General features: G+C 40.9%; 1 protein-coding gene across 1 annotated transcript in view; it reads left to right on the forward strand.

Annotated features, from left to right (window-relative positions):
- LOC306862832 (glutamate receptor 1-like) overlaps positions 1–21,607 on the forward strand; it is a gene marked incomplete at both ends in the record, with an annotated part of 58,016 nt that overhangs the window by 1,183 nt on the left and 35,226 nt on the right. Inside the window, one exon of the mRNA XM_079405847.1 lies at positions 15,416–15,655. Within this exon, the coding sequence (XP_079261973.1) occupies positions 15,416–15,655 (240 nt within the window). The remainder of the gene's footprint in view (positions 1–15,415; positions 15,656–21,607) is intronic.

Below are 21,607 nucleotides of genomic sequence, written 5' to 3' on the forward strand. Positions count from 1 at the left end.
CTGCCTTATTATTTTAGTCTGTTTAGGTTTTTTCTGTTGAAACGTTGCCTGAAGCACCGTCACAACCTTTTTCTGCAAATTTATGGCACCACAGTTGTTACATTAAACGTTTTTTCACAGTGTATTTACAGATTTGACAGCATATTTTCTGTCATGAGATAGAATATGAAATGCATCCTTTACATTGCTAATATGAACATTTTTAGATGAGGCGAAAAGAGAAAACATTCTCATCCCTAGCTCAGCTGGCTGTCAGTCAGTCACAAATGTTACCTTTGATGTCTGAGATTGACACAGACAACCTTTCCATGTTTGTGTTCAACCCTGCCAGCGACGTACAACACTGTATAATGCTTAGCATGCAAACAGCTTTTGATGAGGAGAAGAGATTTCAGATGCTTGAGATATTTCGACACTAGCACAGTAGACTGATCATCTTGAAAAGTTCATATGTGCTATAGTCTTTCCCAGATGAGTGCGTGTGACAAACCTCTCTCATGTACACATCAGTGGTGCCCTTTTAAGTGAGTCTCAGTGCCTCAAAGCAGAGTATGCTGTTTACTAGAGGCTGAGCAGAGAAACTGGGACTGGAGCGACGTTTTCCATTTTAGGGGACTCCTTAGGGCATTTTTATAGGGTGACACCAGAGAGGGTCTTATTAGAGGGAGGTTATCAAAGGAAAGTTTAACACACAAAGTAAGGGCTGAGTCTGTATGTTCTTGTCACAGGGAAGTGTGAAAGTAATTATATGGAGCTAATTACATCTGCAGAGAGTTCGCTCATCAGGGCGATTGTGCATGGCTGCTGTCTTATCCTCTAATCGCTACATACACCTTCCCAGAACAAAACCTGAGATCACTAGAGCAGTTTGTGTGCCAGGAGGTGTAACGGAATTCAGTTTGATTATAATTTGATAATTTTCCTCTTTTGCTGCAAGAACAAACCGGAACAAGAGAACAATGAATGGGGCTTTAAGACACATAACAAAAGAAAATCAGTGTTTTTGTTACTTGATTGATATGTTCAGGATAACTGAGTCTTCAGATGTGATTTTGTTTGTTATGAGTGAAAATGACCAACTCGCTATAATGACTATACAGTAGTACAGAGTGAGGTTATCATTTCAAGCCCATTTGAGCCTGTTTTTTTCACTGTCCATTAATTTGCAAATAATTGACTGATTAGTCAATGACTTTTAGGTTAAAGGAATAGTTCACCCAAAAATGAAAATTTGCTGAAAAATTTGTCACCCCTCAAATCATCCAAAATGTAGTTGAGTTTGTATCTTCACTGTAACAGATTTGGAGAAATTTAGCATTTCATCAATCGCTCACCAATGGATCCTCTACAGCAGAGGTGCCCAACCCTGTTCCTGGCGATCGACTGTCCTGCAAAGTTTAGCTCCAACTCTAATCAAACACCTGAAGCAACTAATTAAGGTCTTCAGGATCGCGTGAAAATTAAAGGCAGGTGTGTTTGATAAGAGTTGGAGCTAAACTTTGCAGGACAGTCGATCGCCAGGACCAGGGTTGGGCACCCCTGCTCTACAATGAATGGGTGCCGTCGGAATGAGACTCCAAACAGCTGATAAAAACATCACAATAATCCGCAAGTAATCCAGTCAACTCTAGTCCATCATTTAATATCTTGTGAAGGAACAAGCTGTGTTTGTAATAAGCAAAATCATCATTAAGACATTTGTAATTTAAAAACATTGGCTTCCAGCTAAAAAGACTAAAACGAGTCTTCAATCCATAATGCTGCTTTCTCCAGTGAAAAGGTCATCTCATCTGATTCAGGAGAGAAATATGCACAGATCAAGCACCCGTTTACAAGCAAAAACTTTCCAAAACAGTTCTAAACAAATATGTTAGTGGATTTTGATGTGAGAAAACAACAGGAGATAGACCTTTTTTGGTATATTGTCTTAATGATGGATTTGTTTCTGACACTTCACAAGATGATAATTGATGGACTGGAGTCATGTGGATAACTTGTGGATGTTTTTATCAGCTGTTTTATCATCTTTCTGACGGCACCCATTCACTGCAGAGAATAAAAAATTTATCCAAATCTGTTCCAATGAAGAAACAAACTCATCTACATCCTGCATGGTGTGAGGGTGAGTACATTTTCTGCTAATTTTCTTTTTTGTGAGTAAAATATTCCTTAAAAAAATGCCATTGATGATTTATTAAACAGCAATTGAAGATATTAAATACTTTAAAAAACAGCATGTTTATAATGTGCTTGTTTCCACAATGATGCTGTTTTAAGCTTTCTTTACACCAGGTATTTCCGTTTCGAGTGATCTGATCATAAGTGGTCAGCTGAGACTGAAAACTGTTTACACTTTGTATTAACATGCAACTTAGATGAGTCTCCTGCGAGTCACTTGTGATTGGATTTCGAGGGGGTTCAGATGGTTGGTTTCCTTTAAAGAGCCTCCAACCAACTCTTGTTTTAATGCAGTGGCTCTCAACCCTGTTCCTGTAGCCCCCTCCATTTTACAGGGAACAGGGCTGAGAACCTCTGTTTTAGTGCATTTGCTGATTGACAAAAATAGGTGGTCCTTGTTGTGTGGGATTACATCGGGACAGAGTAATGTCTATGCTATAAATGCAATGTGGTCTCATGCATTTCTGAACATATGTTCCTGTATTTAATGCTGCAAACCAGATCAGATGTTTGGATGTTCACTTCATATGTTATAGCATTTCTCACTTTTCAAAGCATCTGATATGAGCAAAGAAAAACAGCCTTTCTTATCTTTTACTGATGAAATATGTACAACTTTGTATAACACATGTAAAGGCTTTCTATTTTTCGAATAAGACATTTAGACATGTTCCCAATACTGCGAATCATTATCTGTTATCATATTTATAATACTTTGTAAAATAGATGATATCTATGGCAGAAATGGCACACACAGCAGTACAGACTCTTATTTTCTTAGATATGTGCCTGAAGTGGTTACAGAAGTTGCCTTGACTCTGAAGAGCTACAGTAACCGTTTAGCACGACTCAAATAGATTCATTTAATCTATTATTCATTGCATCATAGCCAAAGTGATTATTTTCAGGGGTTTTGATGTATGCATGTGGGAGCAGAGCCACAAAGGGACTTACAATGAAAAATCCACTTATGTAGGAGGGAACTGACAATATTTAGTTGGAATAGGACAGGTGTTCTTCTGAGAAAGACATTTGTTCCCCAAGTTACCACATGAAGGTGAGTTTAACCTGCTCTGATAATTGTGGGCTTCAACTGACATGACAAGACACTGTGCAGTGTTATATCAAGAGGAATGGAGTGTTAAGATTAGACGGCAGTGGACAGAATGTAGAATATGGTTGGCTATATAGTGATCATTTCTTCAGGAACGGCAAGTTGAATAGTGGAATTGCTTATGGGATTATACGTCTACAGAAGAAATTAACGCTCACTTATAGGGGTCCCATGATGTACAGTGTTTATGAAGGGGAATGTGAGCTCATCATTTACTCGCTCTCATGTCGTTTCAGATACATTTTTGAAAAATGTCATACAATAAAAGTCAATGGGTCCCAATGTAGATCCAACTGACTTTTACTATGAGGATACAAACAATTGAAACATTCCCCAAAATATCTTGTTTGTGTTCAGCAGAAGAGAGTCACACAGGTTTGTGGATGAGGGTGAGTAAATGATGACAGAAATTTAATTTTCCACCTATCTCTCTTCAGGCAGTGCTACATTTCAGCCTTCATTTGAAATGCATCACAGTATTTGACAATAAACAGTTTATCAGAATTGGCCCTTAGATGTTTTCAAACGCAACATCAGCCCACATGAAGATGGCTATACAATATTAATGCTGAAGAATTGCATGCACCTTTGATGTAAAGTCGAAGTTGAAGCTGTCAGTTGCACTGATGAATGGTGAGTTACAAGCAGTACGTCGACCTCCCAGTGACAGTTGAAATAACCAGTCAGTGTCATGTCATGATGGCGATGAGTGTTTCTCCTCATGCTTTTCTAGTTGAATAAACCCCATTATCACATCATTTTAAACCTGGCAAACAGGCTTTTGTCTATTGTGAATAGGACAGATTAATTTTCTCCCATACATGAATTATTTTAAGAATCCGTTTCTGCTTTTGCCATATCACAAGCCTTTATGACAGTCTGTTCTTGGCATTAGTCCTGTGGTCCTCCTTTCAGCACGTATCATTCCTTTCATCACGTTGACATGCAGTCGGGCCAAATGTCCACAGCATGTCAATCAGGCGGGCTCCAAAGAGACCCATTGAAGCTCTCGTCACAGGGAGTTCAGGAACAAACACTGTTTTGTGTGTCTTCCCTGTGGAACTCACATAGACCGCTGAAGAGCTTTTACCTGTGTGGTTGCCTTAATTCGAAGCTTTCTATACAAGTGATGGAAGACTTTAAAGACAACGAGTGCCTTGATGTGATAGCTAGCCTGAATATCCAAAGAAGATTGCCAAGGATAGCTCACGCAGCCATGTTATCTTCATCTGCAAAGCCGTCAGCAAGAACTTCCAGCAATTAGACCCATTTAAAATGAAGCATTGTGAAATATGGATGCTTTTTTGATACCAGTTGAAACTTCATCATGGTTATAGATGACGGGTATGGCATTAGCATCATTAGCCGTTAGGAACTGGACGCAGTTCAGAGGGAATGGCACAGGCGGGCTGAGGTTAGCTGTGGTGATTTCAGGATATGTGCCTGTGGGGCTACATGCTCCCCGACCTTCACTGGGCTGGAATGGTACAGTGATAAAAATGTACCTTATCAGATATATCATTTTGCAAAGACTGAGGCTACAAGCCACTTAGAGGACACCAGGGACAAAATCTGATTCTGTTAGGTGACAAAAAGAGCCCGCTTGGCTGTAATCTCTGAAATGATCTAGGTATTTTCTGGCTGAGTAAAATGCTGGGCCCTAATGCTACAGGATTCAGCGATGAGCTACCACCTTTTCATCATTTAAGGAAAAGTTCACCCAAAAATTTTAATTTTGACATTAGCTCATTCCAATATCGTTTCAACCCTATTATAATATTATTTTATTATGCAGAATGAACAAGCTTCTGTTTTCCATATAAAAGTGTGTGGTGAATATGATTTTTAGATTTATATTGAGCCAGGTCTCATGAACATGCATATAAATTCTACGCCAAATAAAAACAGAAAATCGTGGTATTGATATGCAAAAATGGACATTGGCATGCATATGATATGCACATGTTTGGCGTGCATATAATACACAGTTTTCACGTGCATATATATAATACGCAATTTGTTGGCGTGAATATGAGATGTAGTTTTCGCATACATATGTAAGGTATCTACGCCACAACCCTAATCCTACCCATTGCGTATTATATGCATGCCAAAGTCAATTTCTGCGTGTAAACATAGTACGCCAAATCGAACTTAAACTCATGCTATTGATACGCACTTTCATGAGATCGGGTTGCAATATTAGGATTTCGCTAAATTCGAGTATTTCAATACTAGGGATGTAACGATGCACCCTAAGCTGGTTGAAAATCAATAAAAATACGTGCCAATTTAAGTTGGTTGATATGTTAAAGGTATTGTGATACAATTGGGAATAGGGGTTTATATGAATGTAGCCTATCGCTTCGTAAAATGTATTGCTTCATGAGTTGAGTGAATTGTTACACGCCTTTCCTTACACATTTTACATTCATGAATGAATTTCGGAAAAACAGTTACAAACCAATTAGAGCTTTATCAAAAAGTTGTAACAACATGTGTCTAGAACAGACCATACAATATGAATATGGGTAAATACAAGTACGTTTATGTGCTTTTTACTGCTCACGGGTAATATGATGACCATAGCAATTAAGTTGGAAAGATGCAAACTTTGTTTCCGAATGCCCAAAGTAACGATACAGTGTCATTTCATTTAACATTTAAACATTGAAAAGCCACCCAATGAAATACATGCCCAAAGTTGAACATCTCTGAACTTTTGGCCATTATCAATGCTTTTTCCGCACAAGCGTGAAGCTCGGCTCCCATAGGAATGAAATGCAAATGCTTGCCTGCTCTGCGCCAGTCTACACGCACCATGAGGGGGGTGGTGGAGAAATCGTGCTTTCTGTGGTTTAGAAATTGCTCACATTATAATTTTATTACATTCATTTATTTTCTGTGAAGCTGCTTGGCAGTGACGTGTATCATGAAATGTGCTATACCAGGGCTGTCCAAACTCGGTCCTGGAGGGCCGGTGTCCTGCAGAATTTAGCTCCAACTTGCCTCAACACACCTGCATGGAAGTTTCTAGTATGCCTAGTAAGTGCTTGATTAGCTGCTTCAGGTGTGTTTAATTGGGGTTGGAGCTAAACTCTGCAGGACACTGGCCCTCCAGGACCGAGTTTGGACAGCCCTGTGCTATACAAATAAATATTAATTAAACTGATTTAAAATGTTGATTAATCTCAAAGCCCTAGTTAGTGATTTGTATTTCCAAGAGCAAAAACAGCACCATAAAAGTAATCCACTACTACAACCAGTGTTGAAAAGTTTGGGGTCAGTAATTTTTCTTAAGGAAATTTATATTCTTTATACTAAGCAAAGATGCAATAAATTGATCAAAAGTGACAGTTGTCACGGTGCACACAGCAGGGAGGAACAAGGAACACGCAGACGAGGATGTAAACTCAAATTTATGTCTTTAATGAAGACGACAAGGCATGGCAGGACAAGGCAAGGCAGACACAGACAGGAACACCAGGGAGTAACGAGTAGACCAGACGAAATCAAACTGAACAGACAGGACTATAAATACACAGGTAAATCATAGATAACGAGACAAACACAGCTGGAAAATAATTAATGATTACATTTAACAAGGACAGGAAACAAACCAAATATGCAGGAACACATGACACACACGACAGAGGACTGACATAACTCCCCCCTCCCGAAAGGCTCGTCCTTAACAGTTCCATCGGGGGGGTGCGCTCTGGAGGCCCCTCAGGACAGACACGGACAGGAACACAGGACGGGGACCTCCAGAGTGGAACAGATAGACGGAGGCCAAGGCGGAGCTGGGAGCTCAGGAGGCCATGGCAGCCGGATCCCTTTTACCCAGAGGTGGGTAGAGTACCCAACAACTGTACTCAAGTAAAAGTACTTCTAGAAATATTTACTCAAGTAAAAGTAATAGTCTGAATAGTTACTTGAGTAAGAGTAAAAAAGTATTGGATAAAAAAACTACTCAAGTAGTTAGTTACTAGTTACTTTGGATCATATAGGTACTGAATATAGTCACATAATCCTTCAGAAATCATGTTGATTTATTATCAGTGCTGCTCTTTTTAGCTTTCTATTCATCAAAGAATACTGAACAAAATGTCACCGGTTCCAAAAAATATTAAGCAGCAAAACTGTTTCCAACACTGGTAATAAATCGATATATTATAATGATTTCTGAAGGATCATATGACTCTGAAAACTGGAGTAACAGCTGATGAAAATTCTGATTTGCATCACTGAATTAAATAATATTTTAAAGTAAATTAATTATGTATTATCCTATAACCTCTGACACTGAAACCTCTGGAAACGCCTCACATAACTGCTCTGAACATAACGAAACAAATGCATGTTGACGGATCTTCTGTTCTGCAAAATGTAAACAAATGTAGCCTATATTTTTGCAAGCGTAAATATTGTAAAAATATGAATATTAATTGTGTCTAGAACAGGCCGCGCGCCGCTGCGCAGAGCTAACGCGGGTTCCGCGGGTGTTCATTTCATACTCTGTGACAGCTTATTTAATGTATAAATTATACATTGTATTTAATGTAAGGTACATGTACAAGAAACTGGTAATGTCATAGTGGTATCGTGGCCTATACCTGTGGAACAGTAGACAGCACACGCGGTGTTCATCTAATAAAAGATCTTCATATAGCTCTAGCAAACAAGCCTTTGCAGATTTGCTTTCAACTGACTGTAGATCCAAAGCAACGTCTTCAGCGCTCTTGATGTTCTTAAACTCTCTGTTATCTGAGTGAGAACCGCTTCAGAGACTCAGCGCGTGCGGCAGGGAACTGAACGAATCATTCAAACTGATTCGCGAACCGATTCACTGGTTTGCCAACTGGTTTGATAAAGCCTTTAAACAGAATCGACTCAAAAGAATGAATCATTCGCGAATGGGCATCATTCATTGCCCAGAGAAAAGTAGACGGCGCGTTTGGAATAAACCGAAGCATTTTTAACTTGATTGCATTAAGATACAGTAACGAGAGGAGAGTCGCCCACAGTAACGAAGTAAAAGTACCCATTTTAAAATATACTCTAAAAGTATTAGTTACCCAAAAAATGTACTCAAGTAAATGTAACGAAGTAAATGTAACTCGTTACTACCCACCTCTGCTTTTACCCCCCAAAAAATTTTCCCTGGGGGTATCAGGAGCCCTCCGGGGCTAGACACACTGAACAGTACATGACAGGACCAGGACTGGGACGGGACAACCCACAGGAACAGGAAGCCCTCCTGGGCTAGCTCGGAAGCTGAGGCTTCTCCTGGGCATGACAAGGAGTCAGGGGCCCTCACAGGGTCCCTCAGCAACCGCCTCCACTTCTGCGACCAGGGGGCTGGAAATGGCCTCTGCGGCCACTACAAGGAGAGCCGCCTGCCCCAGACGAGTCTCCGTGGACAAGACCGACATGACATGATTAAAACGTTCCTGTGGGCACAACACAACAAAAGCAGCACTCCTGGCCAGAACAAAGAACCAGCGGCGATCCGGCGGGCTTGACTCCCGCAAACGGCGGGCTCGGTGAGCCGCGGACGGCGTTGGATAACTCCCGCGATAGGCGGGCTGGAGGGATCGCGGACTCGCGGCGATGCAGTGGGCTATGGCGGGATCACGAGTGGCGACTTCCTTGCCGTGGAACAGACAGACAGGAACAAAATAAAAACTAGAAAAAACAAAGAAAACAAAACGAGGTGAGGGGGCGCCGCTTACTGTTAGGTCTTCTGTCACGGTGCACACAGCAGGGACGAACAAGGAACACGCAGACGAGGATGTAAACTCAAATTTATGTCTTTAATGAAGACGACAAGGCATGGCAGGACAAGGCAGACACAGACACAGACAGGAACACCAGGGAGTAACGAGTAGACCAGACGAAATCAAACTGAACAGACAGGACTATAAATACTGAGACAAGAGCTGATAAAATGTAAAAACTGTAACTTGAATGCAATGTAAGTCGCTTTGGATAAAAGCGTCTGCTAAATGCATAAATGTAAATGTAAATGTAAATACACAGGTAAATCATAGATAACGAGACAAACACAGCTGGAAAAGAATTAATGATTACATTTAACAAGGACAGGAAACAAACCAAATATGGACACAAGAGGCAGGAACACATGACACACACGACAGAGGACTGACAACAGTAAAGACATTTATAATTTTACAAGAAAATGTATATTTTAAATACATGTTTTTTTCAACATTCTATTTATTAAAAGGATTCTGAAAAAAATATTAAATATTAGTTACCACAAAAATATTGATAAGAAATATTTCTTGAGCATCAAATCAGCATATTAGAATGGTTTGTGAAGGATCATGGGACACTGAAGACTTGAGTAATGGCTGCTGAAAATTCAGAGTATTAAAAACAGTTGTTTTAAATTGTGTGCCAATATTTGGTGTTAAACCTGACACATCACATCCAAAGATGCCATTTTTATGAATTAAATTCAGTTAATTAAAATTTTTATAAATAACAGGTTAAATTCTGGTGTTGCTCATGCAAACTTACTGTAAATACTGTAAAAAAGCAACTAAACTGGAAGAAACTAAACTGGTTTTATTTATAAATGTTATTATATTATCACTGAATCAATTGACTAGAAGTAATTGTTTAAGAATCATATCAGGTAGAAATAAGGCAACCGTTGCCAGTTACTGTACACTGTATAGTATGCCTTTAGCAGACTTGGAATATAGTACATGAGTCATATGGACCACTTATATGGTGCTTTATTTTTGTCCTTTTGGGAGCTTGCCAGTAAAAATAACCATCCACTTGTTTTCTAAGGAAAAGACAAGGTGAAGGTTGGGCGTTCTGCCTAAAAGGTCTCTTTTGGGTTTCATACAAGAAATAAAGGGTCAGAATGACATGAGGGTGAGTAACTCATGACAAAATGTAAATTCCTTTCATACAGCTACAGTATAACACATCACAGTCAGAACATCACCAGTACAAATCCGCATCTCTGATTGACCATAGCTGGCATAAATACCTCCTGTCACCATTTTGGTTTCTCAGCCATGTCACAGGACTGCACGTCAGTTCAAACACCTCAGCTGCTCAATAACCAAAGGCAAGGAGAACAAAGGCTGCTGGAACAGATTGATGCAGTGGAGCTCCTCTCATCTTCAGTGACTGAAGATCAGACGAGATCACTCACACTGGACCCACGTCACAAACATCTTTCAGCATCGTGGAGTTCACCGCAGGCAGGAAACTTGTTTTCTCCTCCCCCCTTCCCCAACTATACATTCATACACATGCTCTCTATACCCCAACACAGAGATTCAAACCCTGATACTCCTTCCAGCCAGCACCGCATAAAAAATTATTTGCCGTTTCCCTCCTCCTTTTATCTGCGGTAGGCATGAAGAACGCTGATAAAGAAGATGTGCATGCAGAAATCTTGCGTTATCTTTCCAAATGATTGAGATAAATGCATTGTGTAGCCTTGCATTGACTCTTTATCGCCTGTTTTAAAAGATAAACTTCTAAGAGCGACAGTACATTTGTCAATCCTCACTATCAGTGCTGTGGAGGGAACAATGAGGGTGATTATTAAGACTTAAATAGTGCTGCCTGTAGTAGATGAGAAGAGAAACAGAGAAAGCTATCTGCTATCGGAGTTGTTTTCTGAGGCTGGCTTGAAAGTTTGCTCGCCTGAAGGGAAGATTTGGAGCTGAAGTATGTCACAACTGTGGCACATCCCTCATTCATATGCTCAAAGCCCCAGGGAACCAACATGTCGGAATGCAAATGGTACGAATATCCCCTGGAATTATACATTAGCTGGAACGAATGGAAGGTCTTAGCTTGAAAACACTTTGGAATTTTAGCTGCTGAGATTGAAATTTATGGTAAATGTAGCTCTTATATGGTGTTTTATTACAAATGCGTTATAATTATCTATAAAAACGCCTGCATTATTATTAATGTATGCAATGTGGAAGAGTTTAACAAAGACAGTGGAGCAGTGAAATGTCCCAGAGGGACATTTATATAATTACAGAATACAAGTAAAGGGAATGAGGTAGGAAACAGTTTGGAGTTCAGGTGAAAATGTAGAAAACTCATTACCTCAGTGTTTCCAGTGTTTTGGAGCTTTTCTGTTTCAGGAGACCCAGATTTGACACTGTCTGCAACAAAAGACTCACAAATACATGAAACAGGCCCCCTTCTGGAGTACTGCAATAAAAATCAATTGCCATGTGCTTCTTAAGCACATGGGGTTTAGCCGGCTGTGAGGGGGCTGGAGCAGAGATGATTGGTGGGTGGAGGTTTCACTGTCACTGTAATTACAAAGAAGAATGCAGGGCAAGACGTATTGAGGTCTTGTTTTTCAGGAGGAAGTGCTTTGGGGGTGATCATGGCAGAATTTTAGATAACGTATTGACTACCCAGCACTTGCTTTCTTCCGCCATCCCTGGGTATTGATTGAAAATTTGTGCTAATGAGTGTTTTCACAAGTTTTTTATTGTTAATGAGCTGATGTTTTTCCCCCCAGATATTGTAGTTGCATCAGTGCTTCAAAAAATAAAAATAAATAAAAAAATTATATTCATTATTTTTGTGTTTGTCAGTATTTTTTGTTTTGTTTCCAGTAAAAATACTTAACCATCCTTAAAAAAGAGCCATTTCCTTTTTTTCCGGAAGTTTCAGAAGGTTTTGAAATCCATAACTTCTAACTCCGTTGACCAAACTTCCTATATTCACGTCAAAATTAAGCTCTCCACTCAAACCAAGTCAATCTTGCTGAAAAACCAAACCTTGCTCTCAGACATGACACACAAATCCTCAAAACACACACACTACAACACAGTCTTATACACCGATGAGATAAATTCAAAACAATACTACAAAAACTAGTCATAAATGTTGCTTGTGGTACTCCCCAAATGTTTTATTCCTTAATTTAATGTACTGTAGAGTACAGTACAATACAGCAAACAACAACAAAAATAATTATTCTGCCTTCAACATCACAGGCTATATTGGCCCTGGCCAGGCTGTGGGGGTAAAATCCTCTTGCATGCCTGATCCAACCCTGGCACGCATCAACTAAAATATCTGAGACTGCTTGTCTTCTTGCCCTTGCTCTTCCAATTCCTCTTTCTCTTCCATGTTGTCATCCTCCTCCTCCTTCTCCTCCTTGTCCTCTTTCTCCTCCTCATCTTCCTCTTTCTCCTTCTCCTTCTCCTCTTCCTCATCTTCCTCTCCGTACTCCCTCTCCACCTCCTACTTTTCCTCTTCCTTCATTTCTTTCTCTACTCTCTACTCCTTCTCTTCCTCCTCTGTGGTGTCCTGGACCTCTTCCTTCATGTCTCTCTGGATCCGTTGTTTCAAACCTGAATACATTTTCTCTCAGTCTCTTTGAAGAAGACTGGATATGATTCACAGTTACACTTTTACTTGTGGTCTGACCAAACAATAAAAATAAAACGCATTACAACATCATTTTGAAATATAAAAGAAAAAGAAATATGGGCACAAAGGCAAAAATAAAAGTTATAAAGTCCACTGTCAGAATGTGTAACTCTTGTGTTGTCCTCTTATCTATATATGCTTTCCAGTTGAAGGTTCATGAGATGTACCTTTGAGCTATTTCAGAGAACTGGTTTGTCATTGGTTGATCTTCATTCTCTTCATTAGTGAAAGTTACAGTTTTTCTCAATTGCTAACACACTATAACTGATTCATTTGGCCCAGTTCTCAAAACAAAGACACGTTTCTCAAACCTTTTAACACATTTCACCTGTTTGCACACACGTTCCAATTTGCTCAGTGTTTTCTGCAAAACTCTACACAAAAATGCCATCATTTTGCACAGTTTTAACCATGTTCTCATTCAGAAAACACAAACACACAATATAATTAACTCAAGCATCAAAAAATGAACTCAAACAGCACACAATTATCTCTGTGTGAACATTAGGTAGCAAAACTGATGACACACAAGTCAGAATCTCAGGATGATATGAACAAGAACACAAGTGATTATGTGTTTTGGAAAATTAATCCTGGTAGTGGGAGATAAAGAGGAATAGGAGAAGAAAGAAAAATGAAGGGGGTGAGGTCAAAGGTCATTTGTTCCTGATGAAATACAAAGCACTATAGTTGACCATGTTCTTCTGCATGGACTGACCATGAGGGAAAATGGCCTACAGGCTCATCTACAAGGTTTCACTATTACTTACACATGCAATATAATTACACTTACAGTACATAGCAGCAGTACTTCAGATGAGAGAACTTTCATTATTCTATGTACAGTAAAAACTGTAGCACATGTTGTACACCCTCAAACTCATTACTGTTGAATTGATTTGTAGCCAAGTAGTCCTTACATTTATTGTATTTGTGCAGAACTGAGAGAGGACTGTCCTCTCTCAGGCAGATAAGTCTCTTTTTCAGAAGACTAAGAAACTGCGGTAACAAATAAGGACACTACCAACACTGTAATGCAATTTGGCTGAGGATGCAGAATGAATGAATGAATGAATTTATTTACTTACAGTAACTGACAGTATCTTCCAGTGTGTTTTTACTGTATATTCAGTTGTTTGGTCTTTGAACTTTGAACTTTTCTCTTCTAGTGCTTTTCATCTACTGTAAGATATCTTTACAGTTGTGTAATGAAAGTAAACTTTTCTTAAAGTTTATTGCTGAATTTTACCGTATCTGCACCCCTTTATTTATGCCGTATACTGTAACAGACATTGACTATAAAAAGGTGGTTTTTGTAACAGTGTTTTGAATTGACCTCACTAGTGTTGTCTAGACAGGAAATTAGTCTGAGTATTTGACAGGTTTGTGTATCATCTGAGGCCAAAGTTTGAGTCTGACAATAGAGAACATGTTTTTGACTCAACTATTTGATTTTCACCTGGAAGTTTGAAGTTTGCACAAGTTGGTGTGTAATTTTTAGATTGTGTTTATAGTTGTGAGAAAATGGTGAATTGTTTCATCAATTGTGTGTTAGCAATCGAGAAAAACTGTAAGATTCACTTGAACAATTCATGGCAAATTTATAAAAAGTCTAATAGAAATGTGTAGAAAGTATTATGTAGGCAGTTTATGATCAACCATTCTGCATTTACCGTAATGACTTATACGGTGAACTAATGACTTGAGGTTTTGAGGGGCAAGACTATAGCACAGATAACTATATAATACATTTTGAGCAACATGACATTAACTAATAATGTAGGAAACCGCAGACAAATGTACATAATCAGTTGCATGAATGTACCAAAGCAATTGCAACTTGTTCAAAAGAATGAGAAACATTTTATGTTGTGCACAAGTGACTAGATGATGTGGAGGTTGAACAAGTAGTTTTGAGAATTTAATTTCTGATCTGAGAAATGCACCAAAGCCACTGAGAAAAACTGTAAACTGACTTTGGCCCTTTTATCTATCCATTGAAGGCTCTGATTGGTGTGTGATCAATTTTGACTCTTTTCCACTTGGGTAATTGTGTGCTAATTGAGCTCAAACTTTGCAGACTTGAGTGAACAATAGTGAATGTTAGTGCTTTCTAAATGGCCATATGGTGTAAGCACTGAGAAATGTAGGGATTTGTGTGTGTGAGTTTTGCATTAACAGTTTACCAAATCTGAATCATGTGTCAAAACAGGGAATAGTGCTTATAGTTTAGGAAAATGGGTGTGCTTTTTTAAAAAATTTTAAAATTTAAGTTAAAAATGTTTAGTTCAAAAGCCTGGTTATAGTGTTTTAGCAATTGAGAAAAACTGTAATGTCTTATTCTCCATGAGCATATTCTATAACCATTAATCCTGCTCAATACCTAAACTTAACAACTAACTTACTATTAATAGCAAACAGCAAATGAATAGTTAGTGGTCATTATGTGTTCTCTACTCTAGTGTTACCCCTTTTATTGTAAATCTTTTGTAAAAATCTAATTTTCCATGGACCCTAGTTTGAAACCCCCTGCCATAAGATATATATAAAATATATTTTTGGGTTTATTCATTACCTACTTTATTGGCAAATTGTATTTTACAATGCAAATCTAATGTCCATTACATTAACCTTACATTTCTTCTCCTGTACTCTTCTCAGTTTGTTCCCAGTTCTCCAAAGGAGTGTACGCCATCATCGGCCTGTATGACAGGAAGACCATGAACATGCTGATGTCGTTCTGTGGCGCTCTGCACGTGTGCTTCGTCACGCCCAGCTTCCCCATTGATACCAACAACCAGTTTGTGATCCAGCTGAGACCTGAGCTCCAGGACGCTCTGATCGGCCTTGTCGAGCACTACAAGTGGACCAAGTTCGTCTACATGTACAGCTCGGACTCAGGTTGGTTTTTTATCCTGCCGTTTCAAAAGCACAATAATTTATGAGTAGTGCTACCACAGCCTTTTCAGGGTGAGGTAAATATTTCATTATTTGTTTTTGTTTTTTTTCCTGTATCTGCATTGCCGCTGTAGTTGCAGTCATGATAAAATATCGTAATACTCTGTAAGGTTGCTCGGGATGTCATGAAGATGAACTGTAGATAATTTAGTGATTTGTGATTTAGGAGCTTTGGAAGATATTGCTGGGAAAGTTTGAAAAACGTGATGGTTTGGTGTAATCCTGTTGAGTGCTCTGCTTGGCTTGTAATAGGGTTATACTTTGACATTTCCAGTGCCTCGGGTGTAGTAATTTTACTTACGGCTCCCTGATTCCCGCAGGATTGCTCTGATAATCTGTTTGAAGTTCACTGAAAGATCTTCATTTGTGATTTGAGTATGGACTAGCACTGGCTGCACCATATTTCTCCTGTGAGGACATGTGTGGCACTCCATCATATTTGCCATATTCAATCATTATCAGACTGTCATTAGAGAATAACTCCAAATCATTCATTTACGGATCTCCAGCTAGTGAATTCATTTAACATTTGTGCCAATGTTGTGCACAGTATTTTCCGCACAAAAAACAGTCTTATTTGTTAATCACCCACATTCCAGTTTAACCAGGTGCTAAATGCATTAGAGTTGCAACATATTTAAATAAAGTCATTGTCATTATTTTCAGCACAAACATGCCTCATTTCTATGTAAATTAGGCTCATTATTGATTGCACCCTATTCACAAAACTCAGTGCTATAGAACTGTTCAGTCATGAAATCAATTTGTAGACCAACCCGGAAGACTAATTCACCATGGCTTCCCTTGGGAATTTCCTAAAGGGGTTTTAGAATAGCAGTCTTCGATTTGTGAGTAAAATAAGGTCTGTGGTTCAGGTTACTTGAAGAGACTTTAATGTTTTGTTCTACAACATAAATTATACATGGTCAGACTGCAATTCTGAATACAGAAGCCTCTGTATTAGGACTCCAGCGGTTATCAATTCGTCAAGCATGTAAACTTGCATCTTTGTGGTAGTTGTAGTGGTTTGTGACAGTTTTTTTGTTTTTAGTAAAACTTTTTTGTCTTTTGATGAAAATATCTAGTGAATTTAGTCAGTATTTATCAATTATAGTCAGTTTTACTCATAACACAATAGCATCTAATTTTAGTTAACGACACAAAAAAAACAATGAGAATGTAGAAATTGAAACCAAATATTCCAAGTAGCGATGTAATGCTATCATATCTTTACTGCAAGATTTTCCTGGCCAGAATAATTCATGATAACGATATTATCATGATATCTATAGAAATTTTGAAGACTTGCCATAAAGACATGTTTTTTAAAAGTTTCAACTTGCATTAATTTTACATGGCTTTCTAAACATGCGGCTCTCTTGTGCGAGACTCGAGTGCAGCAGTGATAGAAGTCCCTCTAAAAAATGTGCAAAATATATATTCTGTTCTAACGGCTTGGTTTTAGTTTTGATGTACATAAGATCTTCTCTGTATTGATGTTCTCTTTTTCCATTATATTTTGAATGAACAATGCAGCAGCGCCACATCTAGTGGTTTCAACTGGATAGGGTAACAAAAACATTAAGTGCGGCCCAATTATGCACTATTCTATGACGTTTTGTAGTATAAATAGTGCGAATAGTGTGTTCAGAAGAAAAAGTGCACTTTAAATACCCGGATGATGAACTTAAATAACCAAAAAAACAAAGTGTGGAATGTTGGACACTTCATGCACTTAACCGTCACAGCATTAATTACGTTGCAAAGGGGGAGGGGCCATCGGATGATAAATAATTATAAATGACAAAATAACCTTAAATAATTCATACACTACACGGTTGAGTACATAATGGACAAGTGTATAGTGCGTCATTTGGAATGCAGCTATTAAAATGTAACGATACACTGTCATCGCATCTTGTGTGCCACTGATAAGGCTGCCTTAATGTACACCTAAAATTTGAATGCAACGTTTTTGCATTTGAATGTGGATTTTTATTTTAAATTCGATGAATATTTTAAATTCAAATTTTTTTGACAGCCCTACTGTACAAAGGTGTACAAAAAGACCATGCTGTTGATCCTGCAGATCATCCTGCGGACGGAATCCAAAAAAAACTTCCACATTGGCGAGCAAACTTTTTTCGGGTCCAGATAGAGTGTCCCTTTTCATCTGTCATCTCCGACGACAAGATTTTGTGTGGCAGTATTAGCTACACATCTCTCTGCATTGTTGCAGTCTTTCTTATTTTATGACAGATGGTAACCAGCATTACTTTAACGCCACCTACTGTGTTGGAGTATAATATGTGTAGCATTAACATGATATCGATATTTTTTTAAGTATTTAATTAGTTATTGTCAGTAACAATATTTTGTGACAACTAGTGCTGTCAAATGATTAATCGCATCCAAAATAAAAGTTTTTGTGTGCATAATATATGTGTGTTCTGTGTATATTTATTATGTATATATAAAATGCACCTGTCACACTCTGCCCGGGAGCACGGAGACCAGGAGACGAGGAATTCACAAACACGAGAATCTTTAATCCAACTAGGAGCATGGGAGGCACAGGAAACACATCACGGACAGGGAAGACAATTCAACGACCGACAAACATTCATAGAAGGACTGGTGCTTTTAAACATAGGATAATCAGGGAACTAAGGAGACACACCTGGGATCAATTAACACAATTAACATGGGGAAACTGGGTCACATGGGGAGCAAAACACACACAAAACAGTCCACAATCCTGACATATCGCCCCCCTCCCGGAAGGTGCGTCCTCGCACCGTTGAAACATCCAAAGGGGAGGGGCGGGTGGGAACTAGGGAGGCGGCTCAGGAGGAGGACGGACATCCAGGAGGGGGCCGGCCGACCGAGACCAAGGAGGCAACGAAGGAGGGAGGAGCCAGGGAAGAGACAGGAGGGACCCGGAGCAGGAGGCGCTCAGCTGGACCCAGGCCACAGCCGTGAAAATGGCCCAAGGTGGAGCCGACGGAGGGAGGAGCCATGGAGGAGGGATGGCCGCCGACTCCAGGGGGCCGACCAACGGCGGCGGAGCAGGTGGTGGAGGAGCCCGAGGCGGAGACGGAGAGCCAACGAGCCAGGGGGATGCCGAGGATCCGGGGGGACAGGGTGGAGCCGAGGGCTCTGGTGACCGAGGTGGAGGCGGAGACCCGGAGATCCGCGGCGGAGCCGGAGCGACTGAGGACCAAGGTGGAGCTGGAGGGAGGAAGGAGCCCAACGGAGCCGGTGGGACGGAGCGACGAGGCGCAGCCAGAGGAGAGGAGTCCAGAGGCGATGGCGGGTCGACGCCCGACCAAGGCGGAGCCGGAGGGACGAGGGAGCCCGGTGGAGCTGGTGGATCGAGGGGTGACGGTGGAGGCGAGGGAGCTAGGAGCCGAGGTGGAGCCACTGGGTCTACGGGCCGAGGCGGAGTCCGGGCCTCGGAGGCTGGAGGCGGAGGTAAGGGATACTCCAGCCCCGGCGACGCTGGAGGATGGCAGACCCACGGGGCTCGCACCGTACAGATAGAGGGCTGAGGGCGAGCGGGGGGGCTGCCAGACGACAGCGGTGGAGGAGGCAGGAGCGGGTGGGAGGGTGGGGATCTTCGAGGAGCAGGCACTGGAGGGCATTTGCGAGGAGCCGGCACTGGAGGGCGCTCGGGCAGCGCAGACTCTCGGGGGCGCTCTTGCAGCACGGAGCTGGACGGAACCAGCGGGGACGCAGGAGAGCTGGACGGGACCAGCGGAGATGCAGGAGAGCTGGACGGGACCAGCGGGGACGCAGGAGAGCTGGACGGGACCAGCGGGGACGCAGGAGGGCACTTGCGAGGAGCCGGTACTGGAGGGCACTTTAGAGGAGCCGGCACTGGAGATTCGGACGTCCCCTCTCTGTCCAGCAGTCCCAGATCTGTCCTCAGCTCACCCTCAGCCGCGGTGCAGGGGGCGGAGCTCCACTCCGCGCTCACACCGTCCACGGCTTGCTCCCTCGTGGTGGGCACTGATGCCGGCTCTCGCACCTGGGTTGACGGGTTGGGCTCAACTTCCGGGGCGATCATCCGCTCAGTCGCTCGGCTTCGCGCTGGCTCACAGATCGCGGCGGGAAATGGCTCTCCGTCATCGGTGGGCTCGGGCTGGTGCTCCGCACCGCGGGGAGATGATGGGCTGGGCTCTGGGTCTGGAGTGGATCTGGCGAGATCATCCTCTGAAGAGACTGTGAGGGGTGATCCGTTTCTCACCAGAATCCACTCCACAAAAGCGGCGAAATCCTCTCGAGGACCATCTTCGGACGACAGCGCTCTGCACGCGGTGTTCAGGCTTCCATGATAGAAAGAGCAGAGCACGTCGTCCGGGTAGCTGGTGGCGTTAGCTAACATCAGGAACAGTCTTGTATGGTCCTCGAGAGATCGGTCCCCCTGCTCCAGCAGGAGGAGGAGGAATTCGGGCCGGACATAGGGATCCATGGGTCACAACGGAAAGAAAAACACTGGGTAAAACGGAAAACAAAACGGAAGGTAAACGTAGAGGTATCTGTATTAGGTCGGTCGTTCTGTCACACTCTGCCCGGGAGCACGGAGACCAGGAGACGAGGAATTCACAAACACGAGAATCTTTAATCCAACTAGGAGCATGGGAGGCACAGGAAACACATCACGGACAGGGAAGACAATTCAACGACCGACAAACATTCATAGAAGGACTGGGGCTTTTAAACATAGGATAATCAGGGAACTAAGGAGACACACCTGGGATCAATTAACACAATTAACATGGGGAAACTGGGTCACATGGGGAGCAAAACACACACAAAACAGTCCACAATCCTGACAGCACCGACATACAGTATATATTTTGAAAGAATTTTGATGTATTTACATGTCTATATTTATATTGATAAAATTTATATTATAAATAAATATATTTAATATATAAATATAACCTATTTTTCTGAAATATATACACGCAGGTGTGTGTATTTATATATACATAATAAATATACACAGCACACATACATATATTATGTAAACAAAAACTACTAATCTAAAAACCCATATGAAGTTCCCAAGGTAACCCATGGCAGGAAAATGCAAATTCTCATCCTGGTTTTATGACTACAAAATGAAAAGCTCTGTTCATCTGGTGAAATGAACTTCACATTATTACTGCTCACAGAAAGCAGTTGGTAAACAGAACTTGATTTAAAAGAGGTACAGTGTCTGTGTACATTGTCTATTGATTATAGAAGGATTTACTCATTACATACTGTAATGGATAAGATCCTCATATAAGCAGCCATATATCCAGATGCATGCTGTTGTCGAGCATTTTAAAGAGCTGATTCAGGCGTCTGGATTGCAGTGGTGGAGAGATGCTGCACAGTGATGTACAGATTTTGTGGCAACATTTGTGCTGTTACCTGATTTGGATAATTCCTTTAGTGAATCGGCGCTAAAACAACACAGAGAGCATGTGCAAATAACAAATAATAGCACTGTCAACAGACGCAGTTCATTCTTTGTGAACCCCCCCCCCCCCCCCCAACCACGTTACACAGTATTACATTTGTCTACACCCCTCCCCACACTCTTGATTATACAAAGTTAAGAAAAATTAAAACCTCAATCAAGAAACACACATTATTGATTCATATATCATGCAGATGTGAACCAGTGCTGAACTAGGAACACAAGGTCACTGAGTATTTTACCCACACACAAATACAACAACTACCTCTAGAAGCCCCCACTGCTCTCCTGTTGCCTGGATACAAGAGTACTCAGTCTCTAGGTTATTTTAAACCTTTTAAGTAACTCCTGTGTGTGTGTGTGTGTGTGTGTGTGTGTGTGTGTGTGTGTGTGTGTGTGTGTGTGTGTGTGTGTGTGTG

Source organism: Barbus barbus (assembly GCF_936440315.1).
Source record: "Barbus barbus genome assembly, chromosome: 43".
Taxonomy (NCBI): domain Eukaryota; kingdom Metazoa; phylum Chordata; class Actinopteri; order Cypriniformes; family Cyprinidae; genus Barbus; species Barbus barbus.